The sequence below is a fragment of the Trachemys scripta genome, chromosome 3 (genome assembly GCF_013100865.1).
Source record: "Trachemys scripta elegans isolate TJP31775 chromosome 3, CAS_Tse_1.0, whole genome shotgun sequence".
Taxonomy (NCBI): domain Eukaryota; kingdom Metazoa; phylum Chordata; order Testudines; family Emydidae; genus Trachemys; species Trachemys scripta.
The window spans coordinates 98,184,121-98,210,497 of record NC_048300.1 but is presented as its reverse complement, the minus strand read 5'-3'; the positions used below and the strand labels follow the sequence as shown (position 1 = coordinate 98,210,497).

Genomic DNA, 26,377 nt, shown 5'->3' with positions numbered 1-26,377 from the left:
AACTATCTGGACAGAAAAACTGGTGGTCTGCCCCCAGCCTTCCTATATATTTAATAGCAGAGACCATAATGTATTGAGGTCTCATTGCTAGGAACTCACTGGGTGGTTAGGTTTTTTTTTTTTTTTTAAAGCAAAATGTACTTTAGTGTCCTTTATAAAATATTGTAACTAAAACTATGGTCAAGGTAAATGAACAGAGTAAATGCTGTGCATGCATTTCTTACCCTTGCCATTTTCTGTTTACTCTCCATTTTGAAAAATTCAGTAATTTATTTGACCAGCCATTTGGCTTCTGTACTTTATTAATATTAGAGGCCTGAGCCAAGAGCAGGGCTTTACTGGGCTAGGTGCTGTTCATACAGCTATTTCTTACTACGTGAATCTTTTATAGCTTAAAATATCCCCATTTTAAAGATGGAGAACTAAAGCACAGAGAGATAAAGGAACTTGCCTGAAGTCACCTGACAAGTCTGTAGCACAGTTTCTGATTGAACCCAGAGCACCTTAGTTCCAGTCTGATGCCGTAACCATAATATCATCATTCTCTGTTTACAGTTCTTGAATTAGAGGTTCATGATGCTGTATAAACATTTTTTTTTTTTGCTTTTTAAGAAAGTGATTGATCCTGCCTCAATTTACCATCTCCCTTTACTAGTGTTAAAGCTGTATCAGAGAATGGAGTTGGAAAAAACAGGTTAAACTTTCAGTTGCTGTTTTTGCCACTTCCCTATAACACAAGTTTTGAGCCAATAAATGAACAATGGCAGGAAACCTGCAAATTCTCCCACGAACAGTTTGACTGACTTAACAGTAACTTGCTGGAATTAGTTTCTCACTGGGTTAATTACAGGCTGTTATGCATTAGGGTTTGTCTGCATGGGAAAGTAGTAAGTGTGACTTTAAACCAATATAGTTAAACTGGTATAGTCCTCATACATAACCTTAAAGAGTGTTTGTTTATTTTTTCTTGTTTAATTTGTCACTTTGGAAATGGTTTAAACTAAAAAAGCCACACTCATGGTGAGCTATTCTGGTATAAATATGTTGGCTTCAATTCACACCTTAGCTGATACTGGCTTAGCTTTCCTGTGTACACTAGCCCTTAGTGTAGCCGAAGAGCCTGATTATAAGCTATTTCTCAATCAGCTGATCATTTCTAATGCCTTTGCCAGCTGCCCTGAGTTATTATGTAATTCTTTAGCAGCTGGTTCTTCATTTAAGCTAATATGTGTCTTTTACATATATTTACAGAATTTGGAACAAAAATATAGTCCTTAGTTGTCTATCATTCATATTTTTAATTTTGTTGTTTTTAGGGAAACCTATTCTTATGCTTATAACATTGTAAGATGCATCCTATAGGACCATATGTTAATAGAAATAGTAATCATGTGTTGTAAGGTGTCTGTAAAACAAGAAAACAAAAGGTACCATTGCATCAAAGTTCATGCAAGGGAAGTTGATGATAATGAAATGGTTTTCACTGTGGCAGTTTAATGCAGAGTCTGTAAGCAGTGAGATTTGTCACTACTCGCTTGTGGTAGGGCAGTAATGTGAAAATACATGAATGCATGTGTGCCACCTTGGTTTCTCAGTGTTGATGGAGGAACCTGCGGAACTTAATAAAAGACACAATGACCGAATGGGGAGAAAAAAATGATGAAAAATTTTATCATCTGACCTTTTAAACCAGGTTTGATGCTGAAAACGCTGAGCTGTTGAACTGGATTTTGAAATCAAAAGCTGCCATTCAGGCCATAGAAATCAAAGAATACAAGAAGATGAGAGAGACTGCAAACATGAAAGAAAAGTTGAAGGTAAACTAAGAAGATGGAAGGAAGTTCCAGTGAATAGTTTGTCAGTTTTCGCTTGCTATCAGGTAGAGGTACAGTCTGATCTGAGAGCTTTCTGTGGATTAAGTTCCATTGTTAAATGGCTCTGGAATGCTGGACAAACGTGTAACTCTCTGATTAGCTACAAGCAATATTGTGGCTGCTGGGTCATGCTTACTGATTTACTGGGAGGAGTTTTCTTTTCTTTTCTTGCTAATATCCATCTTCAGCATAGTAATAGGAAGTATATTTCTTGAGGATTATTGTGTTTTCTAGCTAGCTACTTGTTTTAGCCTCATGGCTGACAACTGGAGATGGGGACCGATTGAAAACACTCAAGTAACCTTGGGAAAGTATAGAGCTGTGGGCAGTCTCTACACACAATCCCCTGGAAGCATATATTGACCCTGTCCCACCCTGTCCCTCAGAAGAGCCTGAAGTGTTTTATTGCTAAAGTAATTGGAATCTTACTACTTAGAATCTTAGCATAGGTCAGAGTCCCTGTAATTTTACCCTTTGTACAATACTGCTGCTATAAAACTGTCACCAACCTGTGAGACAGTATAGAATTTACAAGACCCTGTGGGAGCTATGCCTACTCTGTCTTGGATTCATGCCACGGGAGGAGTGAATCCTTGTGACCATTTTTTTTTTTTTTTAAAGCATTGTCTTTGGAAAAGCTTACTGGAATATTAGCAGTACACCTCTACCTCAATATAACGCTGTCCTTCGCGTTATATCGAACTTGCTTTGATCTGCTGGAGTGTGCAGCTCCGCCCCTCTGGAGCACTGCTTTACTGCGTTACATCAGAATTAGTGTTATATCGGGTCGCTTTATATCGGGGTAGAGATGTACTTGAATCTGCTTGTGGAATCTTAATGTGCATATTTAAGTCTTGTGACAAAGTTCCTCCTCTATCTTGGTGGGTCCTGCGCTTATTGGCGGATTTTCTTGCCTCAGAGATTCACCATGTGGGATGTGGAACAGCCCAGAGACCTTCCCCTTTGGAAGAACCCACAGTCCAGGTCAATTGGGAGGTTTGGGGGGAACCAGGGCCTGCCCTCTACTCCAGGTTCCAGCCCAGGGCCCTGTGAACTGCAGCTGTCTATAGTGCCTTCTGTAACAGCTGCACGACACCTACAACTCCCTGGGCTACTTCCCCATAGCATCCTCCAAACACCTTCCTTAGTCTCACCACAGGACCTTCCTCCTGGTGTCTGATAATGCTTGTGCTCCTCAGTCCTCCAGCAGCACACCCTCTCACTCTCAGCTCCTCGTGCTTCTTGCTCCCAGCTCCTCACACTTGCACCACAAACTGAAGTGAGCTCCTTTTAAAAACCCAGGTGCCCTGATTAGCCTGTCTTAATTGATTCTAGCAGCTTCTTCTTAATTGGTGCCAGATGTCCTAATTAGCCTGCCTGCCTTAACTGGTTCTAGCAGGTTCCTGGTTACTCTACTGCAGCCCCTGCTCTGGTCACTCAGGGAACAGAAAACTACTCATCCAGTGACTAGTATATTTGCCCTCTACCAGACTCCTGTATCCCACTGGTCTGGGTCTGTCACAGTCTCCAGAAGGAGGCTCACTTCTGAGTAGGCTCCAGTGCAAAAAGATGACATTGAGGCTATATGGAAGGAAGTTGTAGCTGCTGCTATTATGATTATTATTATCAATCATTATTTATAAAGCTCCATAAATGTGCAAGGCTCTTCAGAAAACAGAGTCCTTGCCCAGAAGAGTTTACAGTCTGATTCCCAATTCTGCAATTTACAACACATAGACAGCATGCTTCTCTGTGGAGCCCCATTTAAGTAAGTAAGGGTTCCAGGGAAGTATAGCAGTTCACCTGTCTGTCAATTGCAGGCTTAGAGCCTGTGTTAAGATGAGTAGAAGAGGGTGACAAACACGGAGAAGAGTTGATGGAGAAAAGGATGAGTGTGCAAACAATAAGTTCATGAGGTCACTGGCATTTATCAAGAGGGCTCATAGTTAAAAAATTAATTTAACTTTAGACTGTGGCTTGTAACTCTCCTTGAAGAGATGCATTTTGAGGGGGAACTGGAAGGAGGGGTAGATGCATGGCAGAAGAGGGAGTAGCCAGGGGGTTCCTGGCGTGTGTATGATTTTAAAAATTAATAAAAAACAGTGAAATGTGGGTAAAGGATGTGAAGGGTTATTCAGCTGAGCTGCTTGACCTGAGCAAAATGGACATGTTTGGGGAATGAAAAGGAGAGAAGAAGCTAAGAGCTAAGAAGGAAGATGGAGCCACTCCAGTTTCAAAATGACTGCCCTATATTTACTAATAAGTTAAAGAAGCCAATCTGAACCAATAATTTCCCCCCAACCCCCCAAATAAAAAGGAAGGGAGAAGGGAAATGATTGACGGCTTTGATTAAGAAATTAAATTCAAGGTTGGGGTGTTAGTATTCAAGGCTCTCCACAGGGCTGGCACAGGTTATCTGAGGAACCATCTCCCTCTACACAATCACACTGGAGCAATACACCCATTAGTACAGAGGACAGGTTTCTAGGCCTCCAGCCCACTGTTACATTCTGGGAGTGAAGTTTGCATCAAAATGACTGTGAATCTCACTGCCTTCACACCACATTTGAAAGCTCGTTAATTCGACTCAGATTTCCCTAATTACTCAATTATTCTTTTAAAAAGTTTTTTGTGGGGAAATGGTAGGAGGGAAAAGAAACTTCAGTTATTTGAAAGAATTAACACTTCCACTTCTCATGATGAGTGTAGTATGAAGAAAAAAAAATGCCTGGAGCCCTGATCTTGCAAGCATCAGAGCATTCCCAAAAGAACAAATTAAAAACATATAGGCAGGGCAAGCTGGAGAAGCTTGCATCTGCAGTATCTGCTTTCTAGGCAAATTGGAAGCTTCAGATTTCACAGGATTCGATGCATTCTTTAACAGAATTACATACACCTGCAGGGCCAGCTTCTGCAGCTCACAATGTAAATTACTGCAGTTAGCTCTAGGCAGCAGATAACACTCTCCACTTACTGTTAATTTGGGGCCCAATCCTACTCCTGTGAATTTATGAAAGTTTGCCAGTGACATTTAGGAGACCAAAATGAGGCCCTTTAAGGCACACACAATTAACTGGAAAGAACATGGGAGTCAAGCATTCAAGAATAAAAGGCCAGGAAATTTTACCCATTGGCTGAATTTGACTTGGACTAAACATAATAAACATGGATCAAACAAAAAACCAAGAGTGCTACAATAACACTAGGAATAAAATTGCAGTGTTTTATCAACTTGCAACCAGCACTGGGAGAAAATGCTTGTGTTGGCTTTAAATGCAGGGAACAAAATATTCCATGGGGAGCCAATTCAGAGAGTGTAGTGTGGTGTGTCCTTGCTGGCCCGTGTTGCTGAGTAAGTGGGATGTTACCTTCACCCCATTGTTCTCTTCTGAGATTTCCAATGAGGGTGGTTATTTTTTTTTAATACGTATTTAACTGAAAAGTCACTTTCCCATGGGACACTGAGTGACTGCCGAATAGTTAGTCACATGCAGCATGTTTCAGGTTTGAATTGGAATTTATATATGAAAGGTTCCACATCTCCTCATCACTGGCCAACCAGACTGTTTTGGTCACCTTTTATTTTTGGTATCATGATACCATGATTAACCTTTTATTGTGACCAGTAAGTATTACTGTGTAATACAGCTTGGCATTAGTTTCTGAAGCAAACATGGCTAACAAACACTCAAAGATGTGTTGCTGTTTGCAACTGGAATCTCCTGCAAGAAATCTTGAATTATCTGGGGAGTGGTAGAGATGTATGTATTATGTGCTGTACTGAAAAAGTTTCTGTGTCAATTGAAATGCCCATCTTTGAAACAATGTTCTTTGTTGGGATTTGATTCTCAGGCCCTAGAAAATGAAATGGCTGAGAAAAGCCAGAGGTTAGATGATCTGAGCCAAAGTGGACAGAATCTGTTGGATCAAATGGGAAAAGGTAAGAGATCTTTAAAGTTCTTTCATTTTGTTTTGGTGGAGGCAAGTGAGAGCTGAATGGGTCTTAATTGGTGTTGATGAACACAATGCATGTGAATGTTAACCAAACTTATGAAAGATCAGTTCTGAAAACATTTCTCGAAAATAGCATGTATCCATTCATTTCCTCTTAGGGTTTCTGTTTTATTTCCATTGATCCTGAAGATGTTGAAAAAGGCAACGTTAAAATTACGTATTGTTCTTTTGGAATCTTAAACAAAGAATTTGTCTTCAAGACTTTCATATGTTACTGGCCTGCTGTTTTAGAGCAAAGTTTGAATTGGACAAATATCAGTGTATCTATCTTTGAATATTTGTCTGCTTTATGCATGTTTGTGATTCTGTGTAAAAATTCTTGTCAGTGAGTCACTACCCATGGTACAAAGGCAAAAGAGATGATCATAGCTTGAGACGTAATCTGAGTGAATGATTGTTAAAACCCTAACTTCCGAAAACTTACAGTTAACATCAGTGAAGACAGAATCTTTCAGCCATGCCAAAGAATTGCTAGATAATAATTCCAATAAATACAATGAAATGCTGTCAGTAAAGCATGTCTCATTCTCCTGTAAAGCAGCTCTTCACATACTCTGGAGACTGAATGTTTGTTGCTCTGAGGTCAAGTCCACGATTGTACCCTGGTACCATAGTTATGATTATCAGTGTCCTCAGCTAATCAAAGCGGTGATACATACCACCATCAGTGTGTTGACAGTGGTGTCTGTGTATGCCACACGTGCATGGCATGCCCTAAGCTTGGCTGTGCCTACAGGATGATTCTGTCTTGTCCCTGAACACTCATGGAGGACATCATTTTGTAGAACCAGATGGCATCCTCCACACCATGTGACCTCACACATGAGAGGTCATGCCACATATTCTACAAAATGGGATCCTTCACACATACAAGGTCATGACCTCACATACACATGTAGAGTTCCATGCCTTACTAAGTGTCATGGTGCACACCGCTGGTGTTGACTATTTTTTCTGATAGACTTTGTAAAATCTTTGCCAGGCTACCCAACAGTTGGGCTTTTCCCATTCAGAAAGCCCTCATTTGCTAGGAGTCTCTAGCCAGACAATTCTTTTCCTGCTAGGGGTGAAATCTCTAATTTTGTCAGTTACCTGGTGTCACGTTCTGGGGTGCAGTCCAGACAAGTGAGGGGATGTCATTGTCTGTCCCCATACCGTAGGTGTCTCACAATGCTTTGCTGTTGTAGCTCCCAACCTGGGCTGTTCGCAACCAGCCTGCAGGTTGCACCCTGAATGTCTGTGTGCTAGACAGCCCTGGTTCAGCAGCACTGACCCCAGCAGCCGGTCCACGTTCCTAATCTAACTTCCACTAGCCGTGGTTGCTACTTGCAGGGTGACGCCAACACACTCCCAGTCCCAGATTTTCCCAAAACCATGTGTTCTGCAATGTCCAACCCTCTCCTGGGTAGTTGAGAAAAATATGGTTCATTTAAAGACACACAAACGCATCACAGCTTATTAATTGGGGTGAATACACCTTTTTCTTTAAATACAGCACTGAGTTGGTTTATGGTAAAGTGAAATAAATTTTTTAACAAAATTAGGATTAATAGAGACAAGGTGGGTGGGGTAATATCTTTTATTGGATCAACTTCTGATAGTGAGAGAGAGAAGCTTCGAAACCACACAGAGCTTTTCTTCAGGTCTAGGAAAGGTACTCCGAGCATCACGGCTACATGCAAGATGGAACAGGTTGTTTAGCATAAGTAGTTAGCGCACGTTCTAAGGGACCATTCAAGGTTGAGTAGCTCATTAATGCCTCTGCAGTCACAGGACAAAAAGAGGGGTCCACGATTTTTAGTATCTAGCAGAGCTATGAATTTAAGCTGCCAGGCTCATCTTTTGAAAGTGTTGTGTAGGTTTCTTTGAGGATGAGGATTAATAGGTCAGAAATAGGTTGATCACTTTATGAAAAGTATTCATCTACATGTAATGGGGTGTTTTTGTCTTTATCATGTGTGTTCATTCAAGAGCGTAGTCCTTGTCTGGTTTCATCCACATAGTTGTTGGGGCATTTAGTGCACTGACTGAGGTATACCACATCTTGTGATAGGCATGCATAGGATCTGTGGATCTTGAAAAGTGTGTTATGGGGAGTTTTGATCTTTGTGTTGGTGAAGATATGTCTGCAAATTTTGCGTCTGGTGCCACTTTGAGTTAGTGTGTCCTGGTCTGTGGGGAGCTTGCTTTTGATGAGGAGCTTGGAGAGGCTGGGGTTGGTGTTTGAAGGCCAGAAGTGGAATTCAGGAAAGATTTTCTTTGGGATGGGGTCCTCATTGAGTATGGGTTGTTGTTTGATACCCGTATTGGTTCAAGTGTGGGGTGGCAGGTGATAACGGGTGTGCGGTTGGATGGTTCTTCTGGGGTATTTGGGTGGCTTGTTCCATGATTTGATATACTTCTCTGGTGGAGTGTCCTTGTTTGGAGAAAGCGGCTTTAAGTGTATTAAGGTGTGTATCCCGGACTTTAAATATAAGGAATGAAGACAGAAAATTGTAAGTAAAACAAAATAAAATACGCTTCTAAAAGTCTAAATCTTAATCTAGCAAGATACAAGCTTTTTTCAAGATGGTTTCTCTCGCCAGCCATTCTTCTTCCCAGCCATGGCTGACTTTCCCTCAGTAAGGATCTTCCACAAAAGTACAAGGTGCTAGCTTCCCTTGTCGTCTTAGGTGAAAGATCTTTGCCTAAGCAGGTTACTCACCTATATTTGGTTCCAGAGATTTCAACCGCCTCTTGGTAGAAGGACATCCTCTCAGCTTGCAAGAATTCTGGCCTCTTGTGTTTGTCTAGTGATGGATGACAAAGATAGTTTCCGTACTTGCTTATATGTTCCAAAATTCAATGACTTTGGGCAGGTCTATACTTAAAATGCTGCATTTGCACAACTGCAGTGCTTAAGTGAAGATGCTCGTATGCCAATGGGAGAGCTTCTCCTGTCGGTGTAGTTAATCCATCTCTGCGAGAGGTGGTAACTGTGTTGATGGGAAAAGCTCTCCTGTTGGGGTAGGGGGTTAGCTCAGTATAACCATGTTGCGCAGGGGTGTGAAAAATCCACGCCTCTGAGCAACGTAATTATACCAATATAGGTCTGTAAGTTAGATGTGGCCTTTGTTTCAAGAGGCAGAATGACTTCATGCTCTTCTTCCCTTCCTGTGGGCTTCCCATTCCCAGTATAATTTCTGTGTAATGGAGCTTCTGTTGTTTCTGATTCCACCATGCTTAATTTACATAGAAGACAGGTAGATAGCTGTGACATCCTCTCCTGTCTCAGCAGACAGTACAGCCTAATATCAATGAATATCTGTAATTCCTTATATAGTGTTAATACATACATCTTACAATCATGTTAGTCACCAGCGTGTCGTTAGCTTTCAGAGAAGACCTCACTTGTACACTTCTATAATACAGTAATATTGTATACAATCAATTGATTCAGTTGAGTTGTTAATTTTCAAATGATACCTCACAAGACGCATTTTGTTCAAAGATTATTACAATAGTGTATAGTGTAAGAATACAGGGGTGCTTAATGTCGCACCTGGGTCTCTGTTACAATGGGTCATAATCTCTCACAAGCTGATGAGCCAACTAATTCAGTGTAAAGCTAGACAGTAAAAACTTATGCTGCTTTGTAATTGTTTTTAGGTTTCAAACCTCTTTTGGGGAGGAATCTATTCTCTAAATTATGAAGGTCTATGGCCTTAACAAGCATTACATACTGATTATAATGCAAAACACATGTTTCAAAATTTGGCTAGTGCCACTTAATAGGATATTATAGAAGTATTGTTTAACTTTTCTGTCAAGGGGAAAATATATAATGTCAAGCAAGACAAAATATGTATATTTCTGTTTTAAAATTTTTGACGACTTCACCCAGTGAATATACTTCATAAGACCGCATCCAAATACACCTTGTATAAAGAATTGGCAACTTGAAACAGAAATAGCAACACAAACATGCAACTGCAAGATATAAAGAGTACTTTTAAGAATCTGAATTATTGATTACTTTAGGCTGTAAGTCAGAGTGCCTCAATCATTATACTAGAGTATTAGATATTATAGCCTTGCTAATTAAAGTTACAAATTCTCCATATTCCTGAATATCCAGATACCTTATTAATAATGCTGCAGGGATGAAGGTTATGAATCTGGAAAGTATCTATAAGATCACTGTATTATGTTATGTTGCCACAAGCCACAGTTTCTATTACAAATTGTGGTGTTACCAGCACTGAAAGTGATTGCAAGTTTCAAGGCAGTGTGATGAAGACAAGCATATATAGAACTTTTTAGTGTAGACAAAATCCCCAATTACTTACCCACCCCAAGGGGGGGGGGGAAATATAAACACAGCGAGAAAACTGTGTGTGTGGGTGAAGTCTGTTCGTCTTACAATGTTACATCTTTAAGGCGTATATTGTACTGATTATTCAAATTTATTCAGTCTCTTTCTTTTTTAAGAAAATGTGTGTGAGCTAGTATAGAAATAAAAATGCTTCATGCAGTCTCTGTGGGCTGTCAATGTTGTGTTTTGCAGCTATTATTCATATTACTATCTAGTTGTTAATCACATCTGTTTGCAATGTAACATTGTTTGGTATTGTTCCTCCTCTTTCCCAGCCTGACATCCAACCTTTCGACAAATTTACTGACCCCAGCGTGCAGTTAGGGACTGATGCTTGGTAGTTTGCTGCTTGTCCTTTTCAACAGTAACTCTAGAGCGCTGCAGGGAAAACTTCATAAAAAAGCCCATTGTTTATGAAGTTAATTTTATTTAATGATTTAAGATGTTTAAATGACTTCCAAAATATAATTCAGTATTTAAAATAAAAAATGGGTGACCGCTCATCATTGTAAACTGTGAATTTGTTTGTCAGAGGGAGTGAAAACAATGAGGAGTACTTGTGGCATCTTGGAGACACAAATTTATTTGGGCATAAGTTTTCGTGGGCTAAAACCCACTTCATTGGATGCATGCAGTAGACACACCCACCCACCATGAAAAAATGGGTGTTGCCATACCAACTCTAACCAGACTAATCAATTAAGTTGGGCTATTATCAGCAGGAGAAAAAAAAACTTTTGTAGTGATAATCAGGATGGCCCATTTCAAATAGTTGACAAGAAGGTGTGAGTAACAGTAGGAGAAAAATTAGCACGGGGAAATATTTGTTTCCTTCGTATAATGACCCATCCATTCCCAGTCTTTATTCAAGCCTAATTTAATGGTATCCAATTTGCAAATTAATTCCAGTTCTGCAGTTTCTCATTGGAGTCTGTTTTTGAAGTTTTTTTGTTGGAGAATTGCAACTTTTACGTCTGTAATTGAGTGACTAAGGAGGTTGAAGTGTGGCGCGCCCAGCTGTGGTTGGCCTGGGCCAACTTTATTGGGCTTGTGGGGCTCAGGCTGCAGGGCTAAAAATTGCTTTGTAGGCATTCGGGGTGTGATGGACTGGATCACAGAACCCCCCTTGGGAGCTGCCGCCTGATGTGCCAAGACTACTTCTGCCCCTGCTTCCCTGCCAGTTTGGGACCCCAGCACCCTGTCTTGCTGAGCCAGACACGCCTGTCTGCTCCAGCACAGACCCAGGGTCTGAATTACTTGTCCCCAAAGCTGCAGACTTGACTGAAAGCAGCTAACAGAAGTGTTCTTGTCTTTAACACTCAGATGCCCAACTCCCAATGGGGTCTAAAACCCAAATATGGTAAATCCCTTTTACCCTGTATAAGGCTTATACAAGGTAAATTCATAAATTCTTCGCCTTTTATAACACTGATAGAGAGGTATGCACAACTGTTTCTCCCCCCCTGCCCCCCGCAGTATTAATACATACTCTGGGTTAATTAATAAGTAAAAAGTGATTTTATTAAATACAGAAAGTAGGATTTAAGTGGTTCCAAGTAGTGTAACAGAACAAAGTGAATTACAAGCAAAATAAAATAAAACATGCAAATTTATGTCTAATACAGTAAGAAACTGAATACAGATAAGATCTCACCCTCAGATGTTTCAATACGTTTCTTTCAGAGACTGGATGCCTTCTTAGTCTGGGCACAATCCTTTCCCCTGATACAGCCATTGTTTCAGCTCAGGTGGTAGCTAGGGGATTCTTCATGATGGCTCCTCTTTGTTCTGTTCCACCCATTTATATATCTTTTGCATAAGGCAGGAATCCTTTGTCCCTCTCTGGGTTCCCATCCCCTCCTTCTCAATGGAAAGACATGAGGTTAAAGATGGATTCCGGTTCAGGAGACATGATCACATGTCACTGTAAGACTTCATTACCCACTTGCCAGCACACAGGTATACAGGAAGACTTACAGGTAAAATAGACCCATCTGCAGTCAATTGTCCTGGTTAATGGGAGTCATCAAGATTCCAAACCACCATTAATGGCCCACACTTTGCATAAGTACAATAGGCCCTCAGAGTTATAGTTCATATTTCTTTTTTCAGACACAAGAGTGGTACATTTATACAAATAGGATAATCACACTCCGATTATAAGCTTTGTAATGATACCTTACAGGAGACCTTTTGCATAAAGCATATTTCAGTTACATTACCATATTTTCATAAAATCATATAGAGTGCAACATCACACGGGGACCATGTGAGGGTGGAGGATCCTGGAGCTTGGGCTGGAGCCCAAGCCAGAACATGTACACATGGTTTTTGGACTCTGTGAGCCCGAATCAGCTGACTTAGTCCAGTCACACTTTTTTTTATCCCTGTGTAGACATACGCTAAGTTTTACCTATAATATAAGCTTGAAATTAAAAACCAAAATGCTTGTTACCACTATTAGACATAGTTTCAAGGAAGACTGACTTGGAAGTAAAAAAAAAAAAAAACAAAAAACCTGTGTGATTATAGATGAAACATATATATGTTTGCTTTAGTCTATCTGAAGAATGGAATGATTAGATATTTGTAAATCAAGATGTGTTGCAGTTTGTTTATTTCCTTCATTGACTCAGAGGGACTTTTAACTGAGGATGTGAAAAATGCCCTGGAGAAGATATTGACAGAGTGGAAAGAGGTGATCAGCCACCTGGAGGAACTGGCAAGAAAGATACAATACCAGGATGAAATAAACACATACTTTAGGGAAATGGGTGAACTTGAGAAGATTGTAAATGAGAAGGAGGTGTGGCTAAAAAATGCCACTTCAGCATTGCAACAGCCACCTTTAACAGCCCTAAAAGAGTCATGTCAGGTAAGGTTGGCAACCTTGTTTACTTTGATATTAAACTTATAGAAGAACGGAATACCCCAGATTAGTTTAGCCTGTGTCAACAGTGTAAGGGTAATTATCTGTCTCAAAAGCACTCAAGTCTTATTTAAAATTAATGGGATTTAGATGCTTTTGAAAACTTTATCCTAAATCTGTTGAATAGTCATAGCACAAGTATGTATACAAATGGTTTAAATGTATATCTTGGTTTTGTTTTTGTTAATTTTTCACAGCGGGAGCTCACTCATCTGTTAAGTCTGTGCCCTCAAATTGAACATCAGACTGCTACCTGTAAGGTGCTCACATCCCAACCTGCTGCTCCAAATTTCATCCAAGACAGCTTGAGCGGTATTACTGATGGCTTCAGATTTGTCCGACACAAATTGGAAGAACGACATCAGCAGCTGAAGAAAGGTAAATATTCAATTTTTTCTATTTAAATCACATTGATGCCTCTTTTGATTTTGTCCTTCTTAAAAATCAGATTTTGATACATACTCTTTTGGTGCATAGTCTGATGATCTCAGCGCCTGCAAAGAACTGCTGTTGCACTGTATATATAATATGCATGATTGTCTTGTGTCTTCATTGACATACTGCAAGTGCCACGTAGAATTTGTAGTTGTGTAGAAGTATAAAAGCAGCTTTTCCATTTTCCTCTTTTATCCACAATATAACAGTCTGTTCTAAAAAAGTTTCCAGTTCTTCGTGTAGGTTACATTATAAGTCAGTGATATCCAGAGAGAGTTTCAGAAAAAGATAGAAAGTGCTGAAAGGAATGATTAGGATGTCTGAAAGGTAATATAAGGACAGATTATTTATCTTGAGATTATACTGAGCACTATTATAAATATATGTAACATTTAAAGAAACCTCTTGCAACTATTCTTGTCAAGGACAGTTCTCCCCTTATGAAGATGCATAGTACACTGTTGGAACGATATATAATAAATTTAAAAAGTGATACATTTATCAGTCTGGTTCTGTAATCCTTCACTCTGGCACTATTCCTATTGACTACAGTGGGAATTTTTCTGACATACAGATTGTAGGGACCAGGCCCAGCATCAGCCAATTATAGTCTAAGAAAGGAAAAAAATTATGCTTTTATGAATTGTATATGTTAAAATTATGGGATAAATTGTTGTGCTGCCAAGAAACTTAGTTCTCTTATGATTGTTGGCTGGTTGGTTAGGCCACAGTTCTCAAACTTTCCTATTTTGTGGACCATGTCTAAAACACATTTCTCTTCTAAAAGTTCATAAAGTGCCTTTGTAAGGTTATCTAGGTCTCAGTATTACCTTGTATTTCTGTTGTCTGTTTTTGTATCATACTTAGATTGTCAGTTTTCTGGGAAAGGGACCATCTCACATGATTCTTGGGTGCCTAGCAAAATGGAGCCCTGATTGCTGCCCTTTGGCACTACAGCAATCAAAATAATTAATAATACATATAATAGTAAGGTTCCATGTTTATTGTGTCTCTGATTTCCTTATCAAATGTGTTCAATTTACATGTTTAAAAAACAAGTCCTAATTGCTAGCTCTGCTAGCCTTTGATCTATTATTAATCATGTTTACAATGTTAGTTGTGACTAAGGACCAACCTATTGTGGAAGCCCCATTGTGGTAGGCACCGAACAAACGCATGGACCCTGCTCTGAAGAGCTTATAAGTAAGGCTATGATTTGGTCACAGAAGTCACGGAATCACAGACCTCTGCGACCACCCCGCAGCTGCTGGGAGCTGCAGGGTACCCCCACATCCCCTGGTCTCCAGGAGCTGCGGGGTACCCCTACTGGCAGTTGTGCGGGGGGGGGGAGGGGAATCCACAGCAGGGTAGGGTTCTGGACCGTCCTCCCTCCCCATTTTGTCATGGATATTTTTAGTAAAAGTCAGGGACAGGTCACACCTTCCATGAATTTTTAATTGCCTGTGACCTGTCCCTGACTTTTACTAAAAATGTCTATGACAAAATTGTAGCCTTACTTACAAGCCAAATAGATGAGAGAGACACAGGGTCTTAACAAACAAAGAACTGCGTGATGGCAGCAAACGACATATTAGTACCACTTTTTTTTTGTGGGTGGATTTTGTTAGGAAGGGGATAAGTTAAATAGAAAGTGAAGGGGGCAGGGCAGAGGAGGAGCAGGTAAGGGGAGCAGGTTTGGAGTGAAGCTTAAGGGGAAGAGGCTGTGAAGGAAGGGGGTGAATGGAGTGAACAGCCAATCAGCACCAGCTAAAACTGTAAAAAGTTCTGATTGTCCAGAGGTCCCTGCTTTGGCTACTTCTGCCCCTACCAGCTGCAGTCTCTAGCTGGCTCCTCTCTGTAGTTTCCCCCTGTAAGTCAAGATAGCTGCTTACCTATCTATAGTAATTAGGCTTGCAGTGTCCTCTGTGCTCACTGCCCTCCATGCAGGTGTAACTGATGGAAAATAAACAAGCATTTCTCTTGATGCACAAAAAGCTGTATTGGTTCTCTGGTGCCAATTGGAGTAAAAAGTAGTGAAAACTGATTTAATTGCTGATCATATAGACTTCTAAATAGACACAAATAACCGAACTGCTGTGTCCTATTTATACACAGGCCCTTTTCAGAATAGAACCATACTTCAAGTAACTCTTGAGGAAACTTCCATTTTGAATTCCCAGTCTGATCTCCCACATTTCCTGCAACAACTATATGGCTGTACATGTTAAAAATTAATATCAGGATTGTATTAAGGAGATACAGACAAGATGAAAATAACATAGTGACATAGTGGTGCAACTGGTTAGGTACATCTTCTCATCTTATGCCTACTATTTATTTCTTCCTTCCTCGGTGTACAACTTTTTTTAACATTAAGTCTCCTCCTCTTGTTGCCTGCAGACTTGACTGCTCTCACCTTTTGCTGGTTTGCAGATAGGTTCTGGTCTATATGTTGTTTACCTCTATGATTTTGGTGGTGTCTGCAAATTTGGTTGACATTACACAGAAGAAACGTTAAGCAAAGAGAGTTTCTAACAGACTTCAGTTCTGGTATACCAGTGTTTCTCAATGACTGGTCTGTGGACCAGTGCCAGTTGCTGAGGTCTCCCTGACGCAATTTAGGAAGGCAACAAGCCTGTCCATGATGATAAAAAGATTGAGAAACACTTCTGTATAGCAGATATACTAGGGAACTGTGGAGGAATGGCTGGTAAGGGAACATGATTAAAATTAATTTTGAGGGAAAGAATAATATGTGACAAAAAAAGATGGGGAAACCTGTAAAATACATAAAAATAACTTTAAAGCTAGGTTACAAAGCAGGTTTCAGTCCTGTCTGCTGCTGTGTTGCATACGATCCATGAGAGATTTGGTATTGCAGAAAGGCTATGACTGTAAGACCTCATTAGTTGTGACTCTAGAGAGTTTCTAGAGCAGGGGTTCTCAAACTTCACTGCACTGCAATCCCCTTCTGACAACAAGCCTGAAGCCTGAGCCTGGCCAGCCCCGCCGTCCCTGGCAGGGGGTGGGCTGAAACCAAAGCCCGAGCCCGGCTGTGGGTGGGGGCAAACCTCAAGTCCCATCAGCCAGGGCTGATAGCCTTGGTCTGAAGGCTTTTGCCCTGGGTGATGGGGCTCGGGCTTGGGCTTTTGCCCTGGGCCCCAGCAAGTCTAACACCAGCCCGGGTGACCCCAGTTTGAGAACCACTGTTCTAGAGGATTCATCTGACCAACTAAATCTCACAAAATCCCAATATCTTTTTGCACCCTTCATGACTACTTAAATAGAGGTGTGGTGTGTGGCAGGATGATGTGAAATCACATACCCTTTCTTTATGTGGGTGCATGGATCAGTACTTGAATATTGGCTTCTATATAGGGCTGAAATGGCCTTTTAGTTCACCTATGCAACCACTGTAATAGAAGTAGCTCTGGGTATCACAAGTAGCCTCTGTGCTGTTAAATTTATCTTCTGAATCTCAGTAACTGGTTCTGTCAAGCAGAAAAAATAGGTGATAGTAAGTTATTTTCCATTAAGTGAAACTATTAAAATTTCTAATATATTTTTAATTTTTAGCCAATTTTAAATTTAGTAAATGATATGGGGATATATGTACCTTTATTTACAAAGAAGTACCATTCGTCTGCATGAAATAAATCGTAAGTAATGTGAACTATGTTTCAGTATCTGCTTGAACTATATTTAAATGTAATGTGATATATGTGCTGTTTGATATTTCATAGTCTGTTGGATCATGGACCTTCAGTGCTATGCGTTTAGGCTACATTGAAACATATTGAACATCTACCTCATTTTCTGTGCACAAACCATTTTGTGAGTTGAACAAGGCAGTGGTCCTGTGGAGAAAAACGGGTTCTTCTTCGAGTGATTGTTCACGTCCATTACACATTAGGTGTACGTGCGTCGCGTGCACGGACGTCGGAAACTTTTTCCCTTAGCGGCTCCCGTCGGGCCGGTGGGGCCCCCTCCTTCCCGCCAGAGCGGCGCCCCGCTCCAGGGTACATATATCCCTGCCGACCCGACCCCTCCAGTTCCTTCTTACCGTCCGTGGCGGCGTTGGAACAACTCTGCCTCTCGTCTGAGAGTGTCCCTTAGCAATAGTCATTAGTGTTATCTAGCAGTTATCAGTTAGTTTGTAGTAGTGTTGAGCCAGTAGTTAACAGCTCATTAGGGTACTTAAAGTTCCTGCCGGGGTTATTTGTTCAGCCCCGGCACCGGCCCTGGGCGGCGGGGTATGCCACACGCCCAAGGCTTCAAGGCTTGTGCCACGTGATGCAGGCCTATGCCATTGAGCGACCCCCACGCTTCATGTCTCCGTTGCCTAGGGGAGGCTCACCAGAAAGAGCGCTGCAAGATCTGCAAGGCCTTTAAGCCCAGAACTAAAAAAGAGAGGGACTTTCGCCTTAAGCAGCTGCTCATGGAGACGGCGTTACAGCCCTCCACTTCGACGGCACCGTCTGCCTCCGTGCGGAGCGCCCCGGCATCGGTGCGGGAACCGGCACCGGCGGGTCACCCGAAGCCTGCGGCACCGACCCAGCGGGGAAATACACGACGCCGATCGTCTTCGCCGGCGAAAGCGAAGGGCCAACCTAAGGCCCGAGGACGCTCCCCGCACAAGAGGGCGGCACCGGTAAAGACCTCGAGTGCCCCTAAGGCCGATACGGCCCCAGCACGGACCCCGGTAGTGGCTCCGGCGCCGAAAGGCCCGTCGAGCCCCGGGATGGGCGCGTCGAGCGAGGATGAAGGGCTGGAGGAGCTAGTGGAACAACCCTCCACTCCGGACACGTTTGAGGTAGCTAAGGACCTCATCGCTTTGTCCGTTGAGGCCCCGACACGCGCTGACGCTGCCCCGCCGATGCTGCCGCGCAGAGGCAAGCCGGCGATGGTGCGCCCATCACGGTCGCCGTCTCGGCACCGCTCCAGGAACCGGTCCCGGTCGAGCTCCGCCTCGGTGGACTCCCGGTTGCCCTCTGCGCAGGAAGCACCGCAGCAGTCGGGCTTCAGCAAGCGGTCGGCACCGACTCAGCAACCGAGCACGAGTCGGCACCGCGAAGCGTCGGCGGTTCGTTACCCAAGGCCGACCAGCCGTAGCCATTCCCGGTCCCGCGATCACCGGTACCATTCCAGGTCGGCGAGGAGCTATTCCAGGTCCTGGTCGTGGAGGCGCTACTCCCCAAAACCGGACCGGCACCATCCTACGGCTCCGCCGTGGCCTTCCATGTCACCGTCCGTGGTCTCGGGGACTGACTCAGACCGGTACGGCGTTTATGCCCATAGGTCACAGGCCAGCAGGGACTACGGTCAGTCCCAATGGGGCCAACCGAGCCAATGGCCGTTCTGGACACCCTGGGCCTACCACCAGCAAGGGCTCCCATCAAGGGCCTCGAGATCCGGGCCATCCGGGTACCGATCCCGCTCCCCGCGGCACCGTCCGCCATCGTATAGGGAGGCAACGGTCTCTAGACCACCGGAGCGGGAAGGAGTGGACTCGGCACCGAGTACGGTGCCGTCCCAATCCCACGCTGCGGGTCAGGCCGCAGAGGGACAATTGGCTAATGCCGGATTACAGGATAATGAGGATGGGCAGAAGGCCCCGACCTCTTCCTCCTCGCCAGACGAGGCAGTAGCGGGCACACTGGTGTCCGGCCCTCCCCCGATTGACCATCAGGCACACCAAGACCTGCTTCGCCGGGTAGCCCTCAATCTGGGCCTGCAAGCGGAGGAGACTATAGAGCAGGACGACCCCATGGTCGATATCCTGAGCCCAGAGGGCCCCTTCAGAGTCGCTCTCCCGATTATATGGACAGTACAGTCCAACAATAAGACGGTGTGGCAAACACCGGCCTCCAGTACGCCAACTGCAAAAGGCGTGGAGAGGAAATACTTCGCCCCATCTAGAGGGTTTGACTTCCTCTTTCTACATCCGTCCCCCTGTTCGCTGGTGGTCTCGGCGGTCAACGAAAAGGAGCGGCATGGCCAGCAAGCTCCTGTCCCCAAGGGCAAGGAAGCTAAGAGATTGGACTTATTCGGGAGGAAAGTCTATTCATCGGGGGGGCCTTCAACTGAGGATCGCCAATCACCAGGCGATTCTAAACAGGCACAATTTTAACTTTTGGGCATCAGTTGCCAAGTTTAAGGACTCCCTCCCACCTGACGCGCATCAGGAGTTCACGGCCCTGGTGGATGAGGGAATGGCAGTGGCCAAGACCTCATTACAGGCCGCACTAGACTCAGCCGACGCTGCGGCTAGAACAATTGTGTCGGGAGTCGTGATGAGGCGTTCGGCGTGGTTGCAGGCTTCAGGTCTCCCGCCAGAGGTGCAGACCACGCTGCAGGACCTCCCGTTTGAAGGTTCGGGCTTGTTTTCCGACCAGACGGACGCCAGGCTACATAGCCTTAAGGACTCACGAGCGACCCTTAAGTCGTTGGGTATGCACACTCCGGTAACGCAGCGTAAGCCCTTTAAGCCCCAACCGCCGCAAAGGCAATACCACCCTCGCCCCCGACACGAGCCGTACCGCCGTCGAGGCAGGGATAACAGGCGGAGACGTAACAATACGCCTAACCAGGGCCAGAGTCATGGCCAGGGCAAACCACAGCCAGGGAATAAACCAGCTTTTGAAGCTACGCCCGAGGACAGCGTACCATATTCCATACCGGATCCTCCTCTGTTTTTCAAGGACCGCCTGTCCCATTTCTACCGGGCATGATCGCGCATAACATCGGACCAATGGGTCCTGCGCACAGTGAAGGCGGGCTATACCCTCCAGTTTTCCTCGCCCCGTCCCTCTTCAGGGACCCTTCTCACGAGCAACTTCTCACGCAGGAGGTTCAGACCCTTCTCGCTGCTGGAGCAGTAGAAGAGGTCCCAACAGACCTGAGGGGAAAAGGATTCTACTCCAGATACTTCCTGATCCCCAAGGCAAAAGGAGGCCTCCGTCCTATTTTGGACCTGCGCGATTTAAACAAGTTTCTGATCAAAGCTCGATTCCGTATGGTCTCCCTGGGAACTATTATCCCATCCCTGGATCCGGGGGATTGGTATGCTGCCCGCGATGTGAAAATAGGCATCTTTCATATCGAGGGCAATCAATCCGGCCCACGGGCGATTCCTGCGCTTCGTTGTCGACCAGCGCTATTTTCAATTTACGGTCCTGCCCTTCGGCCTGGCATCAGCACCACGAGTGTTCACGAAATGCATGTCCGTGGTAGCGGCCTTCCTTCGAAAGAGAAGGATGCGTGTGTTTCCGTACCTGGACGATTGGCTACTCGCGGGCAGGTCGGAGTCCGAGGTCCGATCTCACGTGACGCTGGCCTTGGAGATGTTCGACAAGCTCGGCCTCCGGGTCAATGTGCCCAAGTCCACGTTAGTCCCCACACAGAGGCTGGACTTCATAGGTGCAACCCTGGACTCGGTAACCGCGCAAGCGAGCCTACCAGAGGCACGGTTCAGGTCAATTCACAGAGCCGTAAGCTCGGTCCAAAAGTTCCCCACGACAACGGCAAGGTGTTGCATGCAGCTCCTGGGGCATATGGCAGCTTGCACACACGTGGTCAGACATGCCCGCCTGAGGCTCCGGCCTTTACAGTTGTGGTTCGCCCACACGCATAGCCCCAACAGAGACCCATTGGATCAAGTAGTCACGATCCCAAACCAGGTGCTCGGCTCGCTAGGCTGGTGGCTCGATCGCCAACAGGTATGCGAAGGGATCCCCTTCGCTGCCCCACAGCCCACTCTGACGTTGGTAACAGATGCATCGGACCTGGGTTGGGGGGCGCACCTGGGGGAACTGCGGACCCAAGGGCTGTGGTCCAGAGAAGACAAGCTGCTTCACATCAATCTGAAGGAGCTAAGAGCGGTTCGCCTCGCCTGTCAGACCTTCCGCGCCACCTTAAAAGGTCACAGCGTGGCAGTCCTGACGGACAACACTACCGCCATGTTCTATATAAACAAGCAGGGCGGGTCACGGTCTTCTCCCCTCTGTCACGAGGCACTCCAATTATGGAACTTCTGTGTAGCCCATGCGATACACCTCATCGCGACGTATCTTCCGGGGATTCAAAACGGCTTAGCAGACCGCCTCAGCTGATCCTACCGAATGCACGAATGGACGTTGAGGCGAGACGTCCTGCATTCGATCTTCTGGAGGTGGGGCTTTCCCCAGGTGGATCTATTCACCACCAGGGACAACAGCCAATGCCCTCAGTTCTGCTCGTTCCAGAACCTCAGCCGGGGATCATTAGCAGATGCTTTCATGATCCCATGGGGAGGGAGCCTGAGGTATGCCTTCCCTCCGTTCCCACTCATACACAAGGTTCTCCTCAAGACCCGCAGGGACAGGGCGACGATCATACTTATCGCCCCAGCCTGGCCACGCCAGCATTGGTTCATGTCCCTGCTGGAACTGTCCATAGCCGATCCAATCACCCTCCCCCTCCATCGCGACCTAGTCACGCAAGACAAAGGTCGCCTACTCCACCCGAACCTGTCTTCGCTACATCTCACGGCATGGTATCTCTCTGGCTGAATGATGCAGAACACAGGTGCTCTCACCAAGTCCAGCAGATCCTCCTTAATAGTAGGAAGCCCTCTACAAGAGCGACCTACCTGGCAAAATGGAAGAGGTTCTCCCACTGGTGTGAGCCTCAATGCATACAGCCTTTACAAGCCTCAGTTCCGTCGATCCTGTACTACCTACTGCACCTCAAGAATCAAGGGCTTGCGCCCGCCTCAATTAGAGTTCACTTAGCCGCTATCTCGGCCTTCCATCCGGGAGAGTTGGGAGTGTCAGTGTTCTCCAACCCCACAGTGGCCCGATTCCTCAAGGGGCTGGAAAGGGTGTTTCCCTACTCGCGCCCGCCTGTCCCGGCGTGGAGTCTGAACCTAGTCCTAACAAAACTCATGAGTCCCCCCTTTGAGCCCCTAGCCACTTGCTCCCTCACGCACCTCTCGTGGAAGGTGGCGTTTCTCGTGGCCATCACATCGGCCAGAAGGGTATCGGAATTGAGAGCCCTCTCTTCGGAACCACCCTATACAGTGTTCCATAAGGATAAGGTGCAACTGAGGCCGCACCCCAAATTCCTCCCAAAGGTGGTATCACAGTTTCACATGGGGCAGGACATTTGCCTACCGGTGTTTTTTCCTAAACCCCATACGGACCCTCACCACCGCAGCCTACATACCCTGGATGTCCGAAGGGCGTTGGCATTTTACCTGGAACGGACCAGGCTGTTCCGCAGAACACCCCAGAACACCCCAGCTGTTCATTGCTATTGCGGAACGTATGAAAGGCTTGCCTATCTCGACACAGCGCTTGTCGGCATGGATTGTGCATTGTATACGCACTTGTTATGAGCTCGCCAATGTTCCGGCCCCGGAGATCCGGGCCCACTCGACTAGAGCCCAAGTGTGCTCAACGGCCTTCTTGGCGCAGGAGATCTGTAAGCCAGCCACCTGGTCGTCCGTACATACGTTCACAGCCCACTACGCGATCCATCATCAGACCAGAGAGGACGCGATGGTCGGTCGGGCTGTGCTGCAGTCAGTTGTACCTTGACTCCTACCCACCTCCAATGGTAAGCTTGGGAATCACCTAATGTGTAATGGACGTGAACAATCACTCGAAGAAGAAAGAACGGTTACTTACCTTCTGTAACTGTTGTTCTTCGAGATGTGTTGTTCACGTCCATTACACTTCCCACCCTCCTTCCCCTCTGTCGGAGTCTCCGGCAAGAAGGAACCGGAGGGGTCGGGTCGGCAGGGATATATATACCCTGGAGCGGGGCGCCGCTCTGGCGGGAAGGAGGGGGCCCCGCCGGCCTGACGGGAGCCGCTAAGGGAAAAAGTTTCCGACGTCCGTGCACGCGGCGCGCGTACACCTAATGTGTAATGGACGTGAACAACACATCTCGAAGAACAACAGTTACGGAAGGTAAGTAACCGTTCTATATGACCATATCATTCAAGACTATAACATAATACAGCTAAAGTTGGTATTGGTAGCAAAGAGTTAAGATTCCACAGACGTCCTTAACTTTGGAATTTTTTGACTGCTAAATGCTTCACTTTACAACGTTTTAAACCTCATGCAGTGCACATCATCCTCACTGAATGAGGTAAGGGGCCTCTAGTCTCATTCACCATTCACTCTGCCATGAAATAAGGCAGGGGCCCTTCAGAATAAATAATATTACTCTTGGGGGGGATTCTGCCCCACTGTGCAATGCAGAATTTTGCAGAAATTAATATTGTGCATGCAGAATTTCCTTTCCCCCCCACAGAAATGTTGCAGAGATGTTGGCTGCCACTAGGGGCTGCTGGACCCAGCAGAGCCTAGCTCACAAATAGAAGACAAGGCTGGGGGGGGTTCCCATCTGTAGTTCCCAGCATGCCCTGAAGGAAGGAGGAAGTGTGCAGGAAACATTGCAAGCCTGGAACGCAGCATCAGGATGTTTCTCCCTCTGGATCCCTGGGCTGTGGGAGAGTAGGGGGTGAGAGTGTTTGGTCTGGAGGGGCCCCGCAGCTGGCCTCTGGGAGTAGGGGTGAGTGTGTCTGGGCTGGGAGGCCACAGCTGGGCTTTGGGGGGGGGGGGAACACAGCTGGCCTCTGGGGGGGTTAGGGGTGTCAGGTTTTTGAGCTGGAGGGGCCCCATGGCTGGGCTCTGTGCGGGAGGGGATGTCTGGGCCCCCCAGCTGGGTTCTGTAGAGGTGGGGGCAGAGAAACAGGAACTGAGTTGTCATAGAGGTTTCTTTAACTCTCTACTTCTGGGGGATATTTTTTGTGTGTGCCTGTATTGTTACAGACATACTTGCTCACAGGTATTTTGAAATAAATTACCAAACTATTTGAAACTGGTGTGATTCTATAGTGTTGTTTTGACAAATAAAATTTGTAGAATTTTTACATTTTTGTCACAGAATTCCCACCAGGAGTGTAATATGTAACTGCATAGACTAAAGTGAAGGTGTACATGCAAAGCCTTAACTTTGGCATTTCTGGGCAGGGGCCTGATTCAGAGTCCACTCATGTTAGTGGAAACGCTTGCATTGTCTTCAGTGGGCTTTGGATCAGGCCCTCAAGCATTAATTCAAAACAACATTTTTTTTCATCAGCGTAGCTACCTAAAACTCATACATGGAAGAACAACTTCTAAAAATACTGAAAGGTCATGGTGTGTAATTACTTTAGCAGATTAAAATGGTGGGCTTCTACTATCATTACCATGTCTAAAATGGGAGCTCAGAACCCCTTGAAACAGCTACTTATTGTTACTTGGTAGAAAGGTGCAAGCAGGATAGTTCATAATTGGATTATAGAATTGCTTTTCTATGTACTGACTATTAAATTTAAATAGTTATTTGTATAGGGCCTGATTCAGAGCCTACTGAATTTCCTAGGAGTCTTTCCATTGACATCAGTGGGTGTTTGATCAGGCCTGTAGAATGTAACAGAAAATTGGAGTGCCAGATTACCTCCTCCATGCGCTTTGCTAAATATGTTCTTCCCTAATGTGAAAAGTGATTATGCAAGGATGCTGCATTCCTGAAATTAAATTTAATTAATTAGCAAAACATATTTGAAGTATATGATACAGGATTAAGAACTAGGTATGCCTATGGCACTATAGAAATAAATAATACTTTGGTGCAGGGTAAATTAGCCAACCACATGCCACTGAAGAATGGAAGATAGAGTTCTGTGAAATTGAAATGTGCATAAGAAATTTATTTTCTCTTTCAGCTTTGTCGAGCATATTAGTCATACATAATTCTTTTTGGAAATTCTTGTCTGAAGACGAATTCCATCTTTGAAGCTTTTAGGAGTTTGACCTGCTTCTCAGGAACATTCTCTGTGCCTCTCTGTATCATTAAAGCTTCACTATTAACATTCAAGCCAGGCATACTGGCTTCTGAGAGATTTTAAATGTAGTGCACAAATATGTGGCTTTTAATATTTTACAGCCCAATATCAAGTTCACTGATCTATAAGTAGATTCCTCACCCCTATAGTCTTTTGTTTTATGCATCGAAGAGTTTGGATGAAGTTGGGGGAGGAGAAAAGCTGTCTTTCCAGTGCAATAAAAATAATATTAAAATGCTATGCTATTAGGGCAACTATTTAATGCATCACATAAGGAACGAGCTCTTCAACTGACATTGGTAGAAAACTTTCCCATGGATCATGCTTAAATTATAGGTTTTTATCGTGCTCATTATGACGAACAATTATTTTCTAATGGTTATGACTTAGTTCACGTGCGTATGAACAGATATATGGGTAATGTGCATTGCAGTAGATCATGCCAAGATGTGACTGGAATATGCTTGATTTTTTTTAATATCTAGAAAATCATTTGAAGTAAGCTTGTTTGTTTATGAATGACAATATATTTTAACCGTTTATTACCTAGTAAACACATCCTAATTAAAGGGGTCAGATAATATATTCAATGTAGACTATAGTTTTTGAAAGTGTCGTTTGTCTGCAGATTGGAGCGCATGGTATTTGCCCCCAAAGTACTCTCCAAACTTTTATAAAAGAACCTATTGTTTGTTTGAGACTTTCTTATATAGTGGAAATTGCATATAGTGCAGTATAGTGTATTTTTTGTCATTTAACATGAGTTGAAGTGCTTATAAATCCTGAAGGTTCCTTCTATTTGTAAGCTCCTACAACGGCGAGAAGTACTGGTGCTGGGAGTCTGCAGAGTTTATAAGCTTGTATAGCTCCATAGGAATGTTGTTGAGAAT

General features: G+C 44.5%; 1 protein-coding gene across 1 annotated transcript in view; it reads left to right on the top strand.

Annotated features, from left to right (window-relative positions):
- Window positions 1-26,377, top strand: part of UTRN (utrophin) — a 501,770-nt gene that overhangs the window by 89,702 nt on the left and 385,691 nt on the right. The window contains exons 16-19 of the mRNA XM_034766878.1: window positions 1,694-1,817; window positions 5,727-5,814; window positions 12,879-13,117; window positions 13,369-13,549. Of these exons, the coding sequence (XP_034622769.1) occupies window positions 1,694-1,817; window positions 5,727-5,814; window positions 12,879-13,117; window positions 13,369-13,549 (632 nt within the window). The remainder of the gene's footprint in view (window positions 1-1,693; window positions 1,818-5,726; window positions 5,815-12,878; window positions 13,118-13,368; window positions 13,550-26,377) is intronic.